We start from the raw sequence: 21,924 nt of genomic DNA on the forward strand, positions 1-21,924 counted from the left end.
GTCTCACCCCGTGAAATGATACGTTTGTATATCGTGTGTGTGTGTGCGTGCGTGGGTGTATGCACACACAGCCAAAGCCAGATTACAGGCCGGGGGCATCAGTAACGTCAAACAGCATTCAGTCAGTCATCGGTGACGCCGTCCCGTGCATTTAAAGTGAGCCAGTTCCAGAGCGGCGGTGCACGCTCCCACACACTGACACCATTTACCCTGCAACTGCGTGTTGCACTTGAAATGTGCTTCTAGAAGTTCTGATGTCGATCAGAGACATGCTCGTGGGAGTTGTGCGTGCGCGTGTTTGCGTGTGGGATTGACACAGACTAAATACACAAGGGAGGGTCGAGCAACGAGGGTGGGTGGACCATCAGGGAGGAGCTTGTGATCACGCAGTGGGGGGGAGGAGCCTGAGACAAGAGAACTGGTGAGTCACAGAAAGCGCTGCGTAGGGGGACTGGGCGTGACATTTGTGTTCAATGACTAAGCAGCAACAGCCCCACTGGAAACCAGAAAAAAACGCATGTAGATGCCCCATAGCAAAAAAGTGAAAAGCACATTTTAAAGATGCAACAGTGTTTTAACTTCATGCTGCTTTCAATGGGCACACACTTAAATCCTGAGGGCCCATATTTTGGCTACTCTTAGAAAAATGTACCTCGACACCAGTGTGAAATCATTGAACAGGACATTAGATCTTATGTATTCTGGTTGTTAATGTGAGGCTCTGGAGCTCCTTTTAAATCCTCAATTCTGATTTTTTTCAAAAGAACAGGCGTTAGCTAAAACGGACATTATTACAGACACAAAACATATCACTCACTAATAAAAACAAGGCAAATATAAAAAAAGACAACGAACATCCAAAATAATAAAGCTATCCACACTATGAATTAATAGCACGTTACTTCCTTTTAAATCCTCAATTCTACGGAGAATTTACCCACAATCCTTCCTGTCTTTTGGTTTTGTAGCAGCAGGTGGCGTAGTTCAGCCATTTTAGCAGGGTTTATATGGAACCATTTTAACTACGTCACACTGGTATGCAGCAGAGAAACTCACACAAGTCATGATTCAAGGCCTCCTTTTTCTTACGTATCACAACCTGTGCCCCCTCCTTCCGTAGGAGGAGTTGCTGTGTCAACTTCCAATGGTCACTTACACATCACAGAGAAAGAGAGAGAGAGAGAGCATTGTTGTCCATGATTGAAGGAGAGGTAAAAGAACACCTAGATGACTTGATGGGCTCTACATTGGTCACCTCCGCACCGGGGGAAAGATAGCATTGTCATTCACGATTAGCAGGATGGGAGATAACACTCTGGGATACTGTCTTCATTGATTTGAACCATGTCCCAATTCAAGAGGTCACAGACCTTCTGTCCACTCACTCTGAACCTCACAACTTTGCAAAAATGTATGACATATACATGGCACAGGCAACACGATCCAAACCTTTATTATTTATTCTATATCTTTCATACACACAAAGCGAATACACTATTTACTTGGCACTGGCAATAATTTTGAAGTTTTTAAATTGAAAGCGTAGTACTTTTTACTTTGACGTGCTATAAGAATAAGGAACCAGTAACCTGCAACTAAAGTGAATCAGCGTCCTTATAGTCCGCCAGTGACGCGTTGTATCAGTGGTCACATTTACGGACAAAAGCCCTTCACACGGATTCCTTCTCTTGTAAGAAATCTTCGTTTTAACAATGGCGGAATTATGCTACGAAACCAGAAATGTGAGAGTAGGGTTAGCAGACCGATCACAGCCTTGCGGGCTGCGTGAGGCTCGCGTGGCTTTTGACGCTAGTCTAGAAAAATTGGTCGACGCACACAGGGGTAAAAAAAAAAAAAGCGTGCAAGGGGCCAAGTCGTGGCGCCGCTCCTCCCGCTGGGGCAATAATAATTTGACACACGTGTGTTGGATGAAGAGGGAAAGTAAACTACAGCGGTGTAGCATCGACTCAACGGGGAAATATAACAATTTGTTGTGTTACTGCAAGTAGAAATACGTAGGAGTAAGACAAGTTTATTCCTCATTATCTTGTCATTGGAACAGACTAACAGGAACAAAGTGAATATGTCACGGTGTTTGGTCTGTTCCTGTTGTATTTGGTATTTCCCTTTCTTCGGCTTCAGTTCCTCCCGTGGTGGGTTTTTCCCTCCCTCATAATGATCTGCCTCGTCCCTAACGGTTCCCTCCCGTGTCCGATCACCTGCACCCGCCCCGCCCCGCGGATTTAGGCCACACGTGTCCTTGTCGGTTATTCTGAGTTTAACCTGTGACCTTGACGGGCTTTCTCTTGTGCATCACCTGTCCTCACGCCTGCGTCTCTCCCTGCATTCTTTGATCTATTATTACGTTAGTTTTGTTTGAAACCTGGGTTCTGCGTTTGAGTCCAACTTCCCTCCTGAGCAAATGCTTAGACGGAGGGAGGACATCAACATATTGGCAAATGAATGACCTTGATGCAGCGCATTGGTCCAATTGGTCCTGTCCTAGGTGTCTGCGTTCTCCTTGTCAGGCCTTGCACTGCTCCCTGGAGCTCCTCTTGCTTGATTATACAAATTACTTTCAGTTACTTAGTGTCTGTCACACTCTGGACAAGCAGCTCTTTAATTAACAGTCACACGGCAAGTGGAATTGCAAATCAATGTGTAACATGGCTGGAGAATTTGAAGTTTCGTAATGGCGTCACTATAATAAAAAAAATACCCCAAAACCTTTTAATTAAATTTCCTAATCCAATAAAAAAAATACCCATTTCTCATCAAACTGGTGAAGACTCCCTAGCATTAGTCACGCCTGGCTGTAGTGGGATGATTTAAGAGTCTCATTCTGATATTTGGTGAGAATCGGATCAAATTTTAATTCAGCCTTTGGGTCACTTACTTGTCCTTTTTTGTGTCTTGTGAAACAAATTTGACCGTCGTTCATTTGTGTGTCTGTGTGTGCGTGTGACTGACGCATGTTTTCCTCTTCCATGATGACATGGCTACTTCCGATAAAATGGTGATTGATTTCGAAAAGAGACACGACAACCCAAGTCCAGTCTTGAACTGAGTGAGAATCACAGATTAAAGACTGTTCCCCGTGGCTACTGCCAGGGAGTTTTCACAGTAGTCACAATGACCTCATGGCCATCTATATGGGCACCAAATTAAACAGAAGAGTGGCTGCAGCACATCAAAGGCAGTCGCACAAGTGTCAACTTGTTACAGCCTTCAGTTCTTCATGAATAGGCCTTCACTCTCTCTCACACACACACGCACACACACACACTTATCTTATCACTTGCCCTTGTTTTTTTTCAGAGATCCATGCACACAACTTTAGTAATGAAGCGCCTTCCTGGTACCGTAATCATTAACGTTCTGAAGGAGGGTTTTTACGAGAAGCCGCTCGCGGGATCACAGACGAGTCGAGAGGAGCTGAGGGGAAGCACTGACCCTCCTGAGGTGAGTTCTACTCCGAAGCAGGACACGACAATCACGCTGCCTCTGCAGAAAGACGTGTCGGGGAATCAGCCGCACCAGGATTAAGGTTCCTTCCCCGCCTGCAGATAAACACGTGTGCCTTTTGGTGTGATGGGGTTTTAATTTGTGTGTTCTTTATGTTACAGTGAAATGCAAAAAAGGGGGAAGATGGAGTACACATGGCACACGCTTGTCTGGCTCCTGCCAGCTTTCACTTTCTCAACGCAAGGTAAGCCTTTATGAAGCCTTCATGAATATTATACACACATTTGTTGGGCAGAAACAATTGCTGATGTAACCTTTTGTTCTAAATGACGAGGGCGGGAACCCATTGTCCTTTAAAATGTGCACTATTGACACATTCCTTTACACCTCACCACGGCGTCTGAATACTTTCCAACAGGGTTGGTGAAACTAAGCACCAGTCCTGGAATCACCGCAGAATGCGGCGAGCGGGTGACCCTGAACTGCAACGCGTCGTCGTCACAAAAGGACCTGTCAATCAAACACATCGAGTGGTTCCAGAGCCACACGTCTGTCTGCTCCGTGAACGAGAAGGGGGAAGTCAGGAACCACGCACCCTCTCTCACGGACTTCTACTGCGATTATAAACACGGACGATTGTCCCTCATCATTCAAAGAGTGAAGCCGCTGGACAGAGGGAACTACTCGTGCAAACTGCACTCCAACCAGGGAACTGGGAACAGCAACACGAGGGTGGAGCTACAAGGTCAGTCGTACCGTACTTCTCTACCCCCCCCCCCCCCGTTTGTTTGACTAAAACAGTAGGAATAGTTACTCTTTAGCCACTTCCTCAATTGCAGTGGTGACATTAGTATTCAAATGAATTCAAGTAGTAAAGTATGAGCACCCTGTGGTGTTTTTTCCTATAAATAAACAAAAAGCGTTTATATTTAGTGTTACTTTGAGCTTCAGTTGATTTGAACAGTGACCACTTGGAGTAACTTATAGTGCATCATAAAAATGCCAAATTCCAGCTGTAGCAATCGCAGAATGATTAACAGGTAACGTGTTATTGTTTTATTGACCGATATCAACCAGTCGATGAGTTTTCAGGTTGTGAAACTTTCTCTCCTTGGTTTCTATTTCCCATGAATGAAGCCACTTTATGGATTATTCGCAACTGTCGGGATTGTAAACTCGACAATAATTCATTATTTACAACTGCAAGTTAATTGGATATATAAAAATAAGAAGTGAACAAGTCCCTTTAAAGAAAAGGATGCAGTCATTATGCAGTGGATTATTATTGCGAAATGAATGACTTGATTATGTGGCAATAAAACATGGTGATATTGTATTGAGGCAACAGGTGTAAATGAAATTAGGTGGATATACCAATTGGAGGTATCCAGATTAATTAATTATCTAAAAACCTATAAAAACAAAGCCAGTTATACTTACTGAAGATGAACATATGCAACCCCAAAATGTTCCTTTACACTGTATTGCATATCAATGCATTAATTCAGTCAGTTAAAATGAACAAATATGTATGAATTACCAGAATGGCTACTACAGCAAAGGTAGCAGCTTCTTTTCTGTGAGGTATATAAAAAAAAAAAAATCCTATTTCAGAAACATTTATTTCTAAATGCTGCTTGTGTAAAGCAATGTAGAACGGCAATTACACTACAATATTTGAGTGAACGTGCTCCCCACCTCTGCTGCTTGTGATTGGTATTGATCCCACCATGAAAATCAGTGCGGTGTGGAGCGTCTTAGATGGATTCACATCCCGAATAAAAACATTTACAGGAAAAAATGCATCATTGAGGGTCATTTTATGCTCTTCCCCCCCCCTCAGAGTGCGGGAAGGCAAAAGGTTTTTGGACGAAGGACCGGCTCACCTGCGCCTTCACAAACGTCTACCCGGACGGAGAGGTCCACTGGTTCCACGGCCACCGCAACCTCTCAGACGGGTCCGTGAGGCACAACACGTCCAAGCAAGTGGATGAAGGGGGTTGGCTGACCATTCGAAGTGACCTCGAGCGGGAAAGTTCGCTCGTGGCCTACAACTGTTCCTTGATGAGCGCCGCGTCCGGTCGATACGTTGCGAGCACTTTGGTACCGAATCCCGAGTCCCGTAGAGTCCCGGGTCAGGAACTTACACCCCAGAGCCACAGTGGAGTTGGATCGAATGGACCTATGTGGACATGTTTGTTTTCTGCAGTCTTTCTTGCTGCCACACTAAATTAATGGTTTTGCTAAAGTGCGTCCGCATAATGCAGTGTGTTAGGACGTCGGGGGAAGCGATGGTTGATTTGTAACAATCAGGTACTGAGATTTCTTTTTCCGTTAAGTCAACCTGCATGGTCCAGAGGCTTATTCCTCTTCCTTTTACCTCTTGATTGAAGTGGACCGGTAATTTACGGACCGCTGGGAGTCTAATAGTCATTGCGCCACATGAACATTGTTTTGTTTGGCAATGAAACACACACACACACACACACAAACTCAATTTGCCTTTAGATTTATTTGTGACTCACAAATTGTGAGAGAGGAAGATGAGAAGGTCTGCTCACAGGTGCGTCCACCATGTGACCGCGGGATGGTTATCGCCGACGACCTTGGGAAGGACAGCTCTCTGCACCAACACAATACAGCATAGAGACCTCAAACAATGGGCTCTTCCCAGGAATCCCCCTCAAACATAATGAACCCAGTGTGTGCAAATAATTGGACGCATGGGCACTCGGTGGAGCAACGGTGGATGGATGCTGCCCTCTGGTGAGCAAGCCGTTGTGAGGGAGACAGCGGCTGCAGAACAACTGACTGTGTCCCGGGTGCAGCTCACCCTCTGCGAAGGACAAGGTTAAAGAGCCTTTTACACACCCAATGACTCTGCTAATGGTGTCACTCAGTTGTTGCCACACGAGTGCACGTTCAACTTTCAGATGTTGCTGCTTCTGAGAGGAATGACTTTGAGATCACCTCGACTATCGTGGTGCACATGGATTCCCAATAATGACTCATATACATCTACACACAAACACATACATCTACACACAAGTGGGTGTTTGTGGAATAAATATCTTTCATAATGTTGAGAAAAATGGCAGTTAATGTAAGATATTGTCTTTGATTAATTGCAAAATGAGATATACTGTGCAAGCATGTAATGAAATGCATGTATCATTTATCACTTTAAGACTAGACGAGGCTTTCACAAACTGAGTGACGGTGACTGAATATTACAACATGACTCCATATTTAAAAGAACTCTTGATTGGCCTTAGAGGGAGCTGTCTGATTATTATTATTATATATCACAGCATTTATTTGAACACGTTGAATTTTTCTTTTGCCATTTTGCGATTCTCAAATTATACTAACTCAAAAAGGTTGGGAAAAAATGTAACTGCTGTATTCTTTCATAATTGAGCATTAGATCAAAGATGAATAAATAACATTTATGAATTAAATGAGTTTGGTGTCTTTGAAAATGACAGATGTTTCTACATCACTGTTACCCTTCCACCCCGGCCCGGGAGAGGAGTTGGGGCGTAACTGCCCAAGACCACGCCCATTGGATGTCGCAACCTGTACACTATGCACCACGATAAACAATAACAAACACACACGCTGCTACAAAAAAGTACAGAATGGTGGGTTTATTTTCCACAAAATAATTATGAAAAGAAATGACAGTACATACGATACAAATACACACAAATAGGTAGACAGGGGATAGGAGGGCTATCGGGTAACAAGGCCTGTGGAGTAGGGCGGTGGAGGAAAAAAAAAAGGTATTGCATGTTCTTTTAAGGCTTGTGCCATTAATGATGCTAAACACAAACTTCCATACACGCTTAGTAATGCTAAAAATAGTGCAAACTGACTAAGCTGAAATTAATTTCAAAACATTGCTTAAAATACAGAAATGAAAAAAGCTGAAATTAATTCTGAACATCTGAAAGAATAGAAGTAGGAGAAGCTGAAATAAATTTAAAATATGCTGTAAATACAGCAATGAGAAACACTGAAATGAACCTGAAAGAATTGCCAAAAAAAACAGAAATGGGAGAAGCTTCACTAACTAGTACTAAAATAAAAACCTTATATTACTACAGAAAATGTATTTTTTAATTCTCAGCTTTTCCTATTTCTATTCCAACAAATAAACAAATGCAAATTTGAATGACTGCCATTTAAAGAGGGCAGAATGCTAAAACATCAGTCCTTAGAACCTCGAGAGAAATAGCTGCAGCATGCAGCTTCTTTTGCATTTAATGTCATCCAAAACCTCTCCTGCATGACCTTCGGGGAAGGGTAAAGTGGGTATATTTATATTTTTCTTTTTAAACTTCTTTATGAAACTGAATGGGATTTTAATAGAGTAACCAGCTCGGGCAGGATGTAATGTCGAATGATATCATTTGTGCATCTGCAGTTTTAGATATTTAAAAAAAAGGATCCACAGCAGTGACTGATGGAGCCGGGGATGAAACTGCTTTGTCAACTGTTCCAGCGAAATATCATATTTTCTTATTTATTAAAACAACAAACTGCATCACTGTCTCCATCTGTACATGTATGATTCACTTATTGCCACAAGAGGGAACAAGTTACACACTCTCTGGCCTGTCATCCTGTGTTGATGCTGGGCAGCAGGGTCCAAAGGGGCCAAGTCACTGACGGGTCTACTCACGGATCCTTTTTACACGGTAAATTACTTGCTTTACGATGAGGGTTGGCAAAAAAAAAAAAAAACATGTTGCAGTAAAGCACACTGCCGGACTAATGTGTCCAACAATTCCTCAGCAATTCATGTACAAAGTTGAAGTAGCGTTTGTCTTTGCCCAAATGTTTGATGTTCAGATTTCTTACACGTGTATGTTGGTGTGGCAACAGAGCGACGGGCTTCTCTGTGACTCGAGGAAACGCGCGTGTGTTGTTTCTGCAAGTGTCACCCCGCTGCCTTGTTACATCATCTCTCATGTTTGAAGTTTACTTCTCGTGTGAGCGCCTCATCTGGGCAAAGTACACAGTGGAGCGGGGGGGGGGGTGTTGTGTCTATTCACTGAGATGCGTGTGTGAGAAACCGTGTATACAGAGGCTTCGGGTCAAGTTCCCATGGTAACTGTGAGGCGTTTCGCCGTGTGTGTGTGTGTGTGTGTGTCTGGCCAATTATCCGAGTGGGCTGCTATGTCCTCTCAGAGAGGTTCACATTATCACTGTGACAGCCTGGTGGTCGTTGTCAGGTGAGCAACCACAGATGGTTATATCATTCACAAAAACAGAAGGGGATGGAGGGGGGGGGGGAGAAAAATAGAAAACAGGATAAGAAACTATCTGACCGACAAACAGCTCGAAAAGGATGAATAGGGGGGACCAGGGGGGGGGGGGGGAGACAGTGGAATAGAGGAATGGAAAGAGGAGATAAAAGCCAGATTCTGTCAACAAACAGTGGATTTTTTTATGTGCTGTTACCTAACGTTACGGTAACAGGGAGTTGGCTCGGGATTAATTGCCCCGAGATCGGATTTGCTCAAGGATCAGTGCTGCTGGTGACATCTGTGTGTTTCTGTGTCCATGCGCAGTTACATTTACGGTGCAACACCACTGTCATCTTCTCATGTCATGAGATGCCCCCCCAGTTTCATCATTCATTGAATCGTGGATATTATTCACAGCCTGCAACATAAACAACATTTCAGATGAACCTGCTTTTACCTGCTTAGTAAAAGCAGTCATACCAGAATGAAAATAAAATACTAGGTTGCAGAATGACCCCTGTCAGTATTTAATGTTTCTAATAATTGGAGCATGATGCGTGCAAGCAGTACATCAGAGGAAACACGACGGTAGTAGTAGTAAAGTGCCTAATAACTTGTTACCTAATTGCAGTACCAGAGTACATAATACGTGTACTGTGTGTACGTAGCACTAGTTTGTAGGTCACAGCTCCAGAAAAAGCACTGGTGACTCAAACACTGAGCGTTATATATCGTCTGTGAACATTCCGTAAATATCTCGGACCACGGACAGCTTTGGACGTTTAATGTAACACTTCATCCCTCCTCCGCACCGCCAACACCAGACAGCAGAGCGTTGGTGACTCAAACATTTCCAAATGTCATTCTCCTCCAAAGTTTTTCAGAGTACAAACTCATCAATCATTCAGCATTAATCCCGAGTCATGGAAAGCTGCTTTATATAAGCGATGTTGCTCTATGGAGATCAATAGGGGAAAAAGCCCAGCGGGGGGCGGGGGGGGGGGGGGGGGGGAGACTGAGCTGCCGAGAGGAGGCGTTGGCTTCAAGTGTTCAAGTTTTAGTAGGAGAGATGTAGAAGTGTTAAGAGGCGTAAAAATGAGAATAAAGATAAATAAACGCTCTCTTCGGGGCTGTGGGATGTGACTTTGAGGGAAGGGTGGACCTGTTCGTCTGAGGACACCGCCTGTAGGAAGCCTCACAACAAACACGATGTGAACACTGTCAAAACAAGGCACTCAAATATGAGAGCTGCGCAGGGCTTTGAAACAAAGTCTTACTCTCGGCTGTGACAGCTCAGACAATATGTCATATTCCACACTTATTTGACAGCGTTACCCTGACAGTTGTGAGTGCATCCTAGTTGGATCTTTTTTTTCTCCCCCTCTGTATATGTTCTGATTCTTCCTATAGGAAGAGACCTTTGATATCTGAGTCCTTGAAGTGCCACAGACCGATTTCTCATCCTCGTTCCTTCCACTAAGCTGTGTTGAAATAAACATGGTTAAAGGGAAACCTTGACTAGAAGGGTGTGAGTTCTGAGACCACACGAGTCCCCGTCACATTTAACCTTTCACGCCGCGTTCTTTCAAGGATCTTTCCCTCGGTGGTGCATTAATGCAGCACACAGAGAGCAGCCAGGCACAATGATATGTGGGTTTTTTTTGCGTGTCTGCATGCAATCCCGTAGTCCGTTGCCTTGGGAGACGACGGGCGCTATAATCCATACCTCTTAAAAAAAGCTCTCATCAACACAACGCTTTACCGAAATCCAAGGGACTGGTCACACATTTGCAAATACACAGAACGCATATGTTATAATGTTAGAGTATAGCAACAATAATTCAATTTTTGCACATTTCAATATTTTTTATATTTTAATGATTTCATAGGTGTGAATGATTCCACTCAAGACCCACTACAGGATCGGGGGGGGGGGGGGGGGCAGAAATGATGGTGCATCTCTGCTGACTCAGAGGAAAGAAGAACGTTTTGGAAAACCAGGGGTTTGTAAAGGAAGTTGGGGCAGATGTCATTCTCTAGAATGCTTGAAAATACAGATCACAGATCAATCCGGCTCAATCGAGTGTAAATGATGTCCTACTTTCCTGCACTTTATCTTTGCCTTATTGTCCAATGTTATGCACCACCCGCCATGTCAAATTCATTGAACGTGTAACATACTTTGGAAATAAATGTTCCGGATTCCCGAGACTTTGATCCACCAAGAAATAATTGAACACAGTTTACCATAACAGCCTAAAGTACACAGACAGACAGTGTCTAGTTCAGTTGTCTGTTTTTTGATTGTGCATAATGACGTGTGTGCAGAGAATGAGACTTGAGGCAGTTCTTGCATTCACGTGTCTTTGTGTGCATCCTCATTAAGGCAGAGAGTAAGACGTCCTTTTCCATCAAGCCCCATTGCGACGAAGGCTATCTGAATGGAATGTATTGGTTTTCGCTGTATCCTTGATTCATGTAACCGCATCAAAAAAGAAAACAAGCAAACGTACGCGAGAGCAGGGATGGAAGTAGGGAAGAAAGGACGACAAGTGTTTCACAAGGGGACAAACTGATTGATCCTTCAAAGCATCGTAGAAATGTTCCTCAAAAAAAGTCACGGTACCAAAATGGAGCCAAAGCTGGAACAGGAAGGTCCACTGGCATCTGTTTGCATGGGTTCAATGACTCTCTGTTCCACTGGGGCTCTTACTCGCATCATCAAAGGAAAACTGTTTGACTTTTTGATCAAAGTCCAAATGAAGTGTCTACATTGAGGGACTGTCTCCATCTACTTGCAGCAGCCATATGTGCTGAGTGTTTGCAAAGCAATTGTTGGACCCCAAATTGAGTGTGTCCTCTACTTTAGCCTCATACAGAGTGGTTCTTATACGGATACAGATTTGAAATGTGCATGCACACCCTACTGGGTAATATGGAATCAATATCAATCCTCTCCAAGCTGACAAATAGTCCCTCTCTTACACCAACAGCAGCACCAAGTTCAAAGTGTCGCATCAAAGGGCTGCTGATGAGCTCTTATCAAAAGGTCTTCCCCGTCTATCATTCACCTTGCAATTCAGCCCAGAGAAGAAAGGGAAGAATTCAAAAAGGTATGTGTGCTCATTCTTAGCGTTTCCCCTTCAATGTACCGCTCACACCGCCCACCTACCACACTCCGCACCAGCAGAGAGGTTCAATGAGGTAAAACGGGGTGTCTGGTTGGCCTGGTTTGGTCCTCATTACTCTGAGGCCACAGCAGACTCACTGTACGTCTCACTGCTCGGTTCCCTGCCACTGTGGGTGCGGGGAATCATGTGACCTCAGCGCTGTGCACCTACACCAGTTGTAGTTATTTGCTTGATATCCACGGGAGCATGCTGGGCTGTTTTGTATTTATAAAGTGCTTGCCGTATAATTAGATGTGAGTGCTTAGATCTGAAAAAGGAATGGAGGATCTGTTATACATATATATATATATATATATATATATATATATATTTCACTTCTGGAGACTTTCTGTGATTGCCCGTTCTATTTACTCTCCATCTGGTGGCTGACTCACTGTCAGTGCACCAGTTGAAAAGCTAGTGTGGGAAAGGCAATTATAGAAGTCATAAGCAGGCACTGTAACTTTTTCCATCTCATCTTGGTTTTCATTTCCCTCATAATCAGCTCCTGTTTTGACAGATATTGTGCACAATGAAGTATAACTGTGTGCAGTAATTAGTTCTTCTTATACGTTCCGATCGGATCGTTTCGCTTTGGAGAATTAAAAGCACCTAATTAGTGAAAGAGGGAGGTTAGGAAACAACAGAAATCAAATTCAATCTGGGTTTCTTTCACAGGTAATTGATTTCAGTCGTAATGGCTGTAATGAATTGACTCCTATTTACACGTTGTGAACTGGATGTTCTCTCACAGAACGCGCACGTCAGTTAAGTCATTTTTTAAGGAAAGGAGCAGGAGGCTGCTACTCTGGATTGGTCCTACTTTTAGTCATCAGAATGGCAAGATACATTAAGAAACGTATGGGACATCATCTTTCATTAAATAATAGAATTTATCATTGTTGTCATTGCCACACAAATGCACACATGTGCACATTAACACATGTGCAAGTCTATTTCATCCACCAACAGCGCATGTGCATGTGCATGTGCATGCGTAACATCATCTCTGGTAAAGATTTTTGCACGCCATTTGTTTTTTATTAAAGATAACCCTGACCAGAAGAGGTCAATGGGCAGTTGGATCACATGCACATCCTGTGACATCGAGTCACCTAGACACAGCTTCTCATGTGACACCCATACTGAAAACAGGGGGGTGGGGGGGGGGGGGGGGGGGGCAGCGTGTCAGCCGTGTATCAAAACACAACTTTGAACTTGAACTCTGGGTCACACGGTCACCGTCTGACCAGCTCACTAACTACTAAAACACAAATGCATCTACTTTCGATCAAATATCTGCACTCGTCAGCTTGTTTCTGTGAACTCCTGCCACCTGGTGGTCGTACATTATTCACTGTAGCTTTAAATAACTACTTCACCAACAAATGGCCACTTAGGGTTGAAAATAAATGCTGTTTAGTGCCATTAGTTCTTGAAGAAAAATGATGTGGCAGGCCTCCATAGTGAAAGGAAAAAACCAAAGGGCTAATGGATGCACAGACACACCACGCACATACGCATTAGGCAACATTAGAGGATTTCTAATTTCTTCAGTTGCAGTTTAATGTACTAAATTTGAGGGTATGATGATTTTTTAAACACATGTTGTTTTTTTTTGTCGGGAGCCAGCATCTGGTGGCTGTTGCTAAACTTGCAGTGAAGCACTTAGCCAATAATGTATCCAGTCAGCCATGGCAAATTACTGCTTGGCTGACTGCTCTATTGTACTTTTTGAGCAACGGGGAAAATTACAGACTTGATTTGCAGGTTCATTCTGGCCCTGTCACTCATTTTGCATTGATATATACTGTAGTACATATTTCATAATAGCGGTTCAAGACTCACACATTCGAATTGACACAACTTTATGTTGCCAAATCAGCAATAAATAGACTCGCATTTACGTTTTTTTGCTGGCTTGGTCTGTGGATTGAACATTAGGTCAAACGGATTCATAGATAAAAGTTATTTTCTGAATAAATGGGTGCTATGGTAGAAAAGAGCCTAATGTCGGCATGACCCATCTGAACGAGACAAATATAGGACATGTGACAGGACAGCAAAGACTGGGCAGAAAGTAAATTACACTGCAGAGGTTGAATTGTCCGTACTAGGTCATTCTGTCCCCCCTTCCGGAGAGGAACGTACTAGACGTGATCAATCAGGCCTACTTCTCTTTGCAGAAGCCCCGCAGAGCTTTCCAGATGGACTAAGACCTCAGAACAAAATGTCATCTGGTGCACATGCATGGACGCACACAAATATACAACTAATGCTCTCAAAACCCTCCCTTTTTTCTTTTTAAATCCACAGTTGCAAGATGTTTGCCTCGGATATTTGACTGAGATTCGATAGTCTCTCTTGATTGACGCTTAAGGACACGCGGACTGACAGTCAAGCAGGATTCATGCGCGTCAGGGCGTGTGTTTAGTTCTATTTTTGTTTCCCGATGTCTCACGTGTTGGTAACGATATCCAACAAACGTCAGTTTTGCCGGGTGTAAATACTCTTCCTCTCTTTTGTGGATTAGGAACAGCTCCACGGAATGTACCATTCTGTGTCACCCTGGATGACAACAAAAGAAAAAACAAATCTTACAGAAAAACAAGGGACCAGCTGACTGGTTTATATGCTCCTTGCACCCAGAAAGGATATATAGGCAATAGCCTGGAGAGACAACTTGTCCCAAAGAGTAACATCACACACACAACAATCAATGCCATTGACAGGCTGATTACTTTAATGAAATACTGGCGAAAAGATATAAAGCGTAAAATGGTTACAGCATAAAGTTGGCAGCATTGACCGGTGGCATCGGGTAATATTTCCCTACGATAATAAACCCAACCGCAGGAAACGATCCAAGTATCAAAGGTCTTTTCTCAACTGATGTTTTTGCCTGAGGTAGCAGAAGCAAACTGCTGCCGTCATTGATATTCATGCTAAGCTACTTCTTCATGGGGCTGTTAAGTGGCGAGGCAGCAGGAAGGGTAACTTAAGGGCAAAGAGGGCGGGCGAGTCAATCGAACTAAACTTAAAGTCACAGAGAGAGAGACAGTTTGATTTATTTCGACAGGATCACCTCCCTGTCTGCCAAAATTCTCAAAACCTGGCAGGAACGCAGGCTACAAGAACTCCAAACAAACACATCGGGACAGGTGCATACGTCTCTCTCTTCTGCTGCCGGCACCAGGAGCTCTTGATCACCTCGTGACTGGGCCAGGTGCACCTTTGTGGAGCAATGCAGTTCACCTGGGCCCGGGCAATGAGAGACTAACTAAGGGCTAGGCTGAGGGTGACGGGTGAGGAACACCTGTCGTTTTGGCCGTTCAGCAAATGATGAGAATAATGGAGACGTTGACTGGAGAACCAAAGCCATGGCAATCGATCGGCTGGGAACCGTTAAAATCAAAGTTCATGGCGGTTCTACGGCTGACTCACACCGTCCATTCAATCATGTAACTCACTAACCTTGACTGTGTTTGCCTTCCTTCCGTATTATGAATAGACATTCGTTATTTGTGTTGAATAGATGTAGACTTTAGCTCAACCCCTGTGTTCTATTGACAGGCTGAAATAATGCCAGTGTTTCAAGGTTCATGGGTGAGAGCCTTTCGTGACTGAGACATTAGGTTAAATTACAGGATAATGAGCATATATAGAAATTACTTGAGAACGTAGTGAGATCAGTTTCAATTTTCTTTGATGTATTTTAGGATTCCTTCCCAGAGACTACAGATGTATATTTGCTTAAAGTAAACTCTCACTGTCAAATAAATAAAGAGGAAAGAACTAGTGAGTGAATAAAAAATAAAGGAATACATGTAATAATAAAATAACAAATAAAATGCATCTTACCATTGAATATGTTGAACAAATTAATAAAAATATCCAACAGCTGACTAGAATGCTGAATGCATTCTGTTTGCTGTTACTATCTGATATTATTACTGCAATAAGCCGAGTGTTCGCTGTCCCCGGGTGGACCAGGTGGGCCATGTTTCCCTTCATTAACCCCTCTGCCAGTTTAACAGGCTGGTTTCAGGGTTTCCATGGCAACTGACAACTGTAGCAGGTATCAACCAAAGTGGTGGAGACCGAGAGAGGGAAAGGGAGGTAAAAGGAGGAAAAATAAACATGTTAGCATTGATTGTCGCCTGGAACGTACAGTAAACACGCTGAACAAACACAGTTCTGCACACATTCAAAAGCAAAAATGGAAACACGGTGCGTTCCTCCCAGAAAGCTGCTACTGCAACGATTGTTTGTCCTCGTGTGTCTTCGTAACTGCGACCAAATGCCAAGACGGTTTTCCCCCGGACAGCACACGTGTCGTCGGATTGGCTTCCCTTTAACCGAGCAAGTCGTGCTGCAGTGACACCTTTCGTGCAACAGCTCAAACCACGTTGGATTCATGCAGCAATCTTCAAGATTTCCCGGGTATGTCAATGACGACCGATCAATTCTACATGATCAGTCGTGCAGAAGATTGTGGCTGCATACAAGAGACCTGGGGTGAGTTTGTTTGTCCAAGGATCTCTGCTTTTTGTGCAAAATGAGTGGCCTCCATCTCCCTGGGGAATATGCGTAAGACGTATGGTAATGAGGGACATTAGCATGTGCCTGTGCTGGGTTCCACATCTGAGTGGAAGTTCTTTGCCCTTTGTTTTTTGCTGCTTTCAACCCTACGGGGACTTGGAACAACTTCAACTGTGCTGTGGGCAAAGGGTTAACAATTTAAGTCGAGATGTGTTATATATGTCATAATATGTGTTGTTTATTAAACAAGCGATATGTGAACAGTGGATCATTTTGCCCACCGAGGTGTGTGAATGCACACAGCAGCAGCAGCAGCAGCAGCAGCGGGATGCCCGTCTTTGTGCATTTGCATTTTGAGTTTGAGAAACAGCTTAAATTTTCTCCTTCTGCGTCATTTTAAAATGAGTCCCCAAATATGGGACAACTTTTCATCTCTGTTACACAACAACTCCACAGATATTCTTTGCACAACAGATCATTGCGGACTCAATTATAGCGTAACAGTGGGGTTGTTGTTGTGGTTGTGTGAAGCTTGTAGGTAGGTAGGTTGTGTGTGTGTGTGTGTGTGTGTGTGTGTGTGTGTGTGTGTGTGTGTGTGTGTAGTCTGTACTTGTGAGTGATTTGTTTTATTCTAATCTTAGATCCTGAGTGGGCTCGGAGTCGTGAGAACTTACAGGCCACCAGGTTCAGTCCAGAGTGCGAGCGTCGAAACAGCTCTCAGCTTCCCGCCTCTCATTCATTGAGCCTCCCGTCTCGTCTACACACACAAGCGAGTCGGGGGGGGGGGGGGGCTTGAGTTGAAAAAAGGTTGACGGGCATAACACTGTAGACAAAGTCAGCCGCTGAGATACAGGTGCAGGCGTAACTCAAATAGAACTTTAGAATGAAGCAACCTGCTGATGTGAAGCTAACTCCCTCTCTGTCCAACACGTTGCTCTCCCTCAAGGCTGGATCCAACCAACCCAACCACCTCAAAACCCCCATATGGCCCCGTTTGAAGGGGTCGCTCAGAGGGAAACGTGTCAGATGACCCGGGGGGGCAAAGGGGGGGGGGGGGGGGGTCTTTTTTTCATTACAATTTCTAGTAGCCAAAAATCTTAATTTAAATCTGAAGTAAACCACATACTCATACATATTTAATTATTCGGCCAGTTTAGTTAGTTCGCACTTACTGGGAGAAATAATTTCCAACCCATTTCTAACGAAGACCTCCATTTCCATTTCAGAGAAAAGCAGAAAAGAGGCAATTCCGGACTATCTAGTTAAACCCGCTGGCTTAACATGTTAAATATAGTGAGTGTGGTCCAAATCCTGTGGATTGTGCCAGTATTTTCCTCTGCGCCCCAGTACGGGATGATGGCTTGCCCCCAGCTTACCCAGCCCCTGAGGTGCTACAGAGGAGCTCTTTTCATCAAGGAGCGAGGTGTAATTCACGTCTCTGTTTTGCAGAAAGAACTGAAGGTGCTTTGCTTGTTTGATCAGACGACCAACAAAAAATGCACTGTAGTGTCCTAAACTCAGATGTTGCAAAGAGAGAGAGGCGAGAAAGAGAGAGCACGAAAGAAAGAAAGCAACTTCATAACGAGGGCAAGTCAGAGGAAGAACTGAGAGGAGGAGATGGGAGCAGTGATCTGGCTGAAGGCACTGCCCCTTTGTGACTCAGCACATCTGGCGAGCGGATATATTTCCAGATGTGTTCTCAAACTAGAGGGGGTTCAGAAAATCAGCGAGGAGATCATAATCTTTCAGGGAGCGAGGTGTTAAAAAGCCTCGCACAGAATTCATGGAGTGATCCAGCACCGTGTGGACACGACTGTGGACGCAAACACACGATATAATGTTTCACACAGTTGCTCACGTTGAGTTTCACAGACTTCTTGCTGTTAGGTGAATGCAGTCCCTTTAGTGTCCCAAGGTCACAAGTTCAAAAGAAAGAGGTTTATGGGTGATTTACAGGACAGGATTGTTGCCTTTTCAAAAGTAGTACACCAAAACAAAACGTATCATAAAAAATGACCTCATATTTTACAATATTTAATTTTGTCATTTATTCACATTGGTTAAATAAAACAATATTTGTTCTGAATATTTTTGCTTGTGTGTTCCTTTCAGAACTAAATGATTCATGAAAGGTTTCTGCATCCAATAATGTTTTCATGCAGTTCTATTTTAGCAATTTTTGTTTCTCATTAAGTCCATAACATGCATTTATGCAGAACCCAAAAGGATATGCATAATAAGATGTGGCATTTGAGTAGACAAAGTTATGAAATAACTGGAACAGTAAAGTCTATTCATGGATTTTGGGGAAACATGCCCAAGCTGAAAGGAAAGTATATAGACTGTATTGAAATGCCAAAAAAAGAGGACGTCTTATCTCCCTCATTTCCTCTATATTCAGTCGCAGAACACGTCCTTTCTAACCAATCCGAGTTCTCTTTTGCATTCATTACTAAGATTAGAACAGCTCTACTTAGCCTCCATACTTCCACCAATCCAATCAGGTACATTCTGCGTTGTGAGGGACAAGCAGCTTTTCCTTCTGCTGCAAGCGTGAGACTGAGATATCATGTGATTTGCTGAATTCTTTGGAAATAAAATATCTGAATAAACATGTAATGGGTTGGACTATTATGAAACCAATGTATGGGCTTTTTTCATCCGTTCAGCATTCAACTGGATGGAATTTAGGAAAATAGTTAAACTAATTTTGAATGATTCCTCGTTGAAGAATTGATTATTATTATTATTGTGATCATTATTATTATTTTTGCTCATTCTTGGAACTTTTACCCTTAGACAGTGTGTTTTCAGTGCATTTTTGTTCTCCTAAATCACTTGTGGTTTAAAAATAAAAATGGCACCTGCTAAAATACTGATCACGTGGCCTCAAAAACAGCAGTTCACAAACCAACGGTTGAGGTCCCGGTGGCTGCGTCCGACCCTTCCAAGAGTTTCACAAATCCAGGTGTCTGAGGTCATGGAAGTGAAAACCAACTTTGAACTGGTGGCGGAAACTCAACTGACTTCCCATCAAAAGCATTTCACTAATGAAGTGTTTTACAAAGCGAATGCACTAATAATATGGCAGCGTCGATGCTTCAGAGCCCACTCGAAATTATTAACATCCCTCTGGCTGAGTCTTAGCTGTGTGCTTCTTCAAAGGAACGCACTCAAATATGATTTTAACCGACCCAAATGTCGACCTATTTGTCTGACGATGACTCTGTTTGTTTGCCTGGGGATAGATTTTAAATTCATTCTACCCGAGCTCTCATTTCTGCAGTTTTATTAGGAAATAATAGTGTAGTTTGTTGACCAAAGTCGTGAAAATGTCCTTGAATCAACTCTCACAAGCATGACATATTTCATTAGATTTGTTAGAACATTTTTATGACACATGTTATGGGACATTTAGAAACGCAAACTGTTAAATACAGATAATGGAATGGGTAGAATAGTGGTGAATGTAGGCATCATTAATGAAATATAATCTAAAATATATATGATATCTGCAGAAAAGCGATGGAGACACACCTGAGTTTAGACTCGAGGTGGCTGACAGTGTTACAGAACCAGATTTGACTCGTTGGCACATGGGATGCTCCCCATTGGCTGTTTCCCTCGGCTGCCCCCTGACAGCCTACCTGTCAGCAGCACCATGTGCAGGATGAAAGCACCACTCCTCTAGTGCACAGACACACAAACAAATGGCTGCCAACTTCTGTACGATAAGAACATTCAAATTAAAACGAGAGAGAAGAAAAATCCTCCTCTGACGGGTTTAAGTTTGACATTCAAGGAAGGCCGCACACAAAGAAGTGTTTTTAGGAATAGAAATAAATATATAGTGATATGTCAGTTAGAACTGATATATAGTGTATTTTCTATGGCCTCTAAGCAGGCTCCCAGTGTTAACTGGGATTGGAGAATCAACCCAATAACCTAATAATATCATTTTGCACGGGAGCGATGTAGAAAAAGAAAGTTCCTGGGTGCTCCCACAACAATCATGAATGACGAAATCCATCAACGCCTTCGCCGACCATTCACCAGAGCGGAATACACACGCTGTCAGTGCTCTGAGGTGTATAATCACAGACACGCTGCAATGGTCCCACATCAACTTCCTATCTGGGAACACAGTTCTGCTGAAACAAACAACCCTTCTGTGCCGTCTCGGGGGGTTTGTTTGAAAGCATCTGGGAAAAGTCCCAAAACTCAGGCGTCGCAAGCAAATAACCAATAGGACACAACCTACTACGATATAATAAATATGGGAGGCTGATGTGAAGATGTGACTGAGTGCAAGTGAACATTGGAGCTAGTTTAATTTTATTCACATAATTACTGGAAAGATGCATATTGCCACTTTTCCTGGAAACAGCCAAAAACTCTGAATGGTAGATCATTTCAGTTTTGACTTTTAAAGAAACAGGGAGGGCTGGACGTCCCGATCGACTCAAACATTTGGGACACGCCCCAAAAGTGTGTGGTCAACCGACACCTGTTGACGTTGCTGTCTAACAGAGGCATTTTTAAAATACACTTTCCTCGTAGAGATGAGGGGGAATTCCCATTTGTGGAATCGGGCTTTCCAGAAAGGCAAACTAATTTGGCCCATTGTGCACCTGGTCAGTGATGACTTATTTCCCCTTGTTGCTTCCCACAGCCGCAGACCTGCAATCGAAAAGGACTTAAACACACACACACACACACACACAAACACACTCCTGTGTGGCATTGGAGGAAGCGCGATGGGAGATGTTGAGGTTGATTTAAAAAGGAGCTGTTCAAATCTTTCACTGTGATTGTTTCATGTTATCAACCATTATTATTATTATTTCTCACTCATGATGAGCTTTATTACATATCTCACGGAGGGCGAGATGGACGGAGGATAAGTGGACCCCTGTGAGACATTTAACAGCGCAATGTGAAGTTGTCCCCCTCAGTATTCTTACTCCCACTGAACTGTGTGAGCTGAGCTGACACCTCGTGCATAGAGAACACGTTTCTGTTCCTTATATTGTTTCAAATAATTATTCATCAAAAGCACAACCGTGACTCACCTGGGTCGTCCTGTCCTCGAGAATCTGGCAAAAGTACATTTTTGCACACGATGTCATGCAGCTCCATGACACATGGAGTTATTGCTAATACTTTTACTTTAAAGAGCGTTTAGCAACTAGTCTCGTACAGATCAGGTTAAAAGGTTGGTAAACTATACAGGCTACATGTGTACGTGTGCATCTTGCGCAATTGTGCTGGTGGAAATGTTTAGTAGACTTAAAACTGTACTTGACATGTTGTGTGTTAATGATTATTTTTTGGGGTCTTCTGATCACAACAGCTTAAGCTTTCAAGATGTCAACTTGAATGTCACATGGCCATGAAGACCTCCTGTAGGTATTCATCAGGGGTATCACACAACAACACCACATTACGGAGTGAGTGAAGCTCATTGATTTACACACACGAGCCTCAATATC

The 21,924-nt window shown here is 43.3% G+C and overlaps 1 protein-coding gene across 2 annotated transcripts; it reads left to right on the forward strand.

Moving 5' to 3' along the window:
- The first annotated feature begins 3,304 nt into the window (after positions 1 to 3,304).
- Positions 3,305 to 5,953, forward strand: LOC119218556 (uncharacterized). Of its 2 annotated transcripts, none has more exons than XM_037473080.2 (4): positions 3,305 to 3,547; positions 3,627 to 3,709; positions 3,884 to 4,210; positions 5,309 to 5,953. In XM_037473080.2, exons 2-4 carry the CDS (start codon positions 3,631 to 3,633, stop codon positions 5,698 to 5,700), a joined length of 798 nt encoding a protein of 265 aa, XP_037328977.2. In that variant the 5' UTR covers positions 3,305 to 3,547; positions 3,627 to 3,630; the 3' UTR covers positions 5,701 to 5,953. The 2 variants fall into 2 exon arrangements, with proteins under 2 accessions (XP_037328977.2, XP_037328978.2); XM_037473081.2 differs by having other exon boundaries at positions 3,305 to 3,462.
- Positions 5,954 to 21,924: the final 15,971 nt, after the last annotated feature.

This window comes from Pungitius pungitius, chromosome 9, assembly GCF_949316345.1.
Source record: "Pungitius pungitius chromosome 9, fPunPun2.1, whole genome shotgun sequence".
NCBI lineage: Eukaryota > Metazoa > Chordata > Actinopteri > Perciformes > Gasterosteidae > Pungitius > Pungitius pungitius.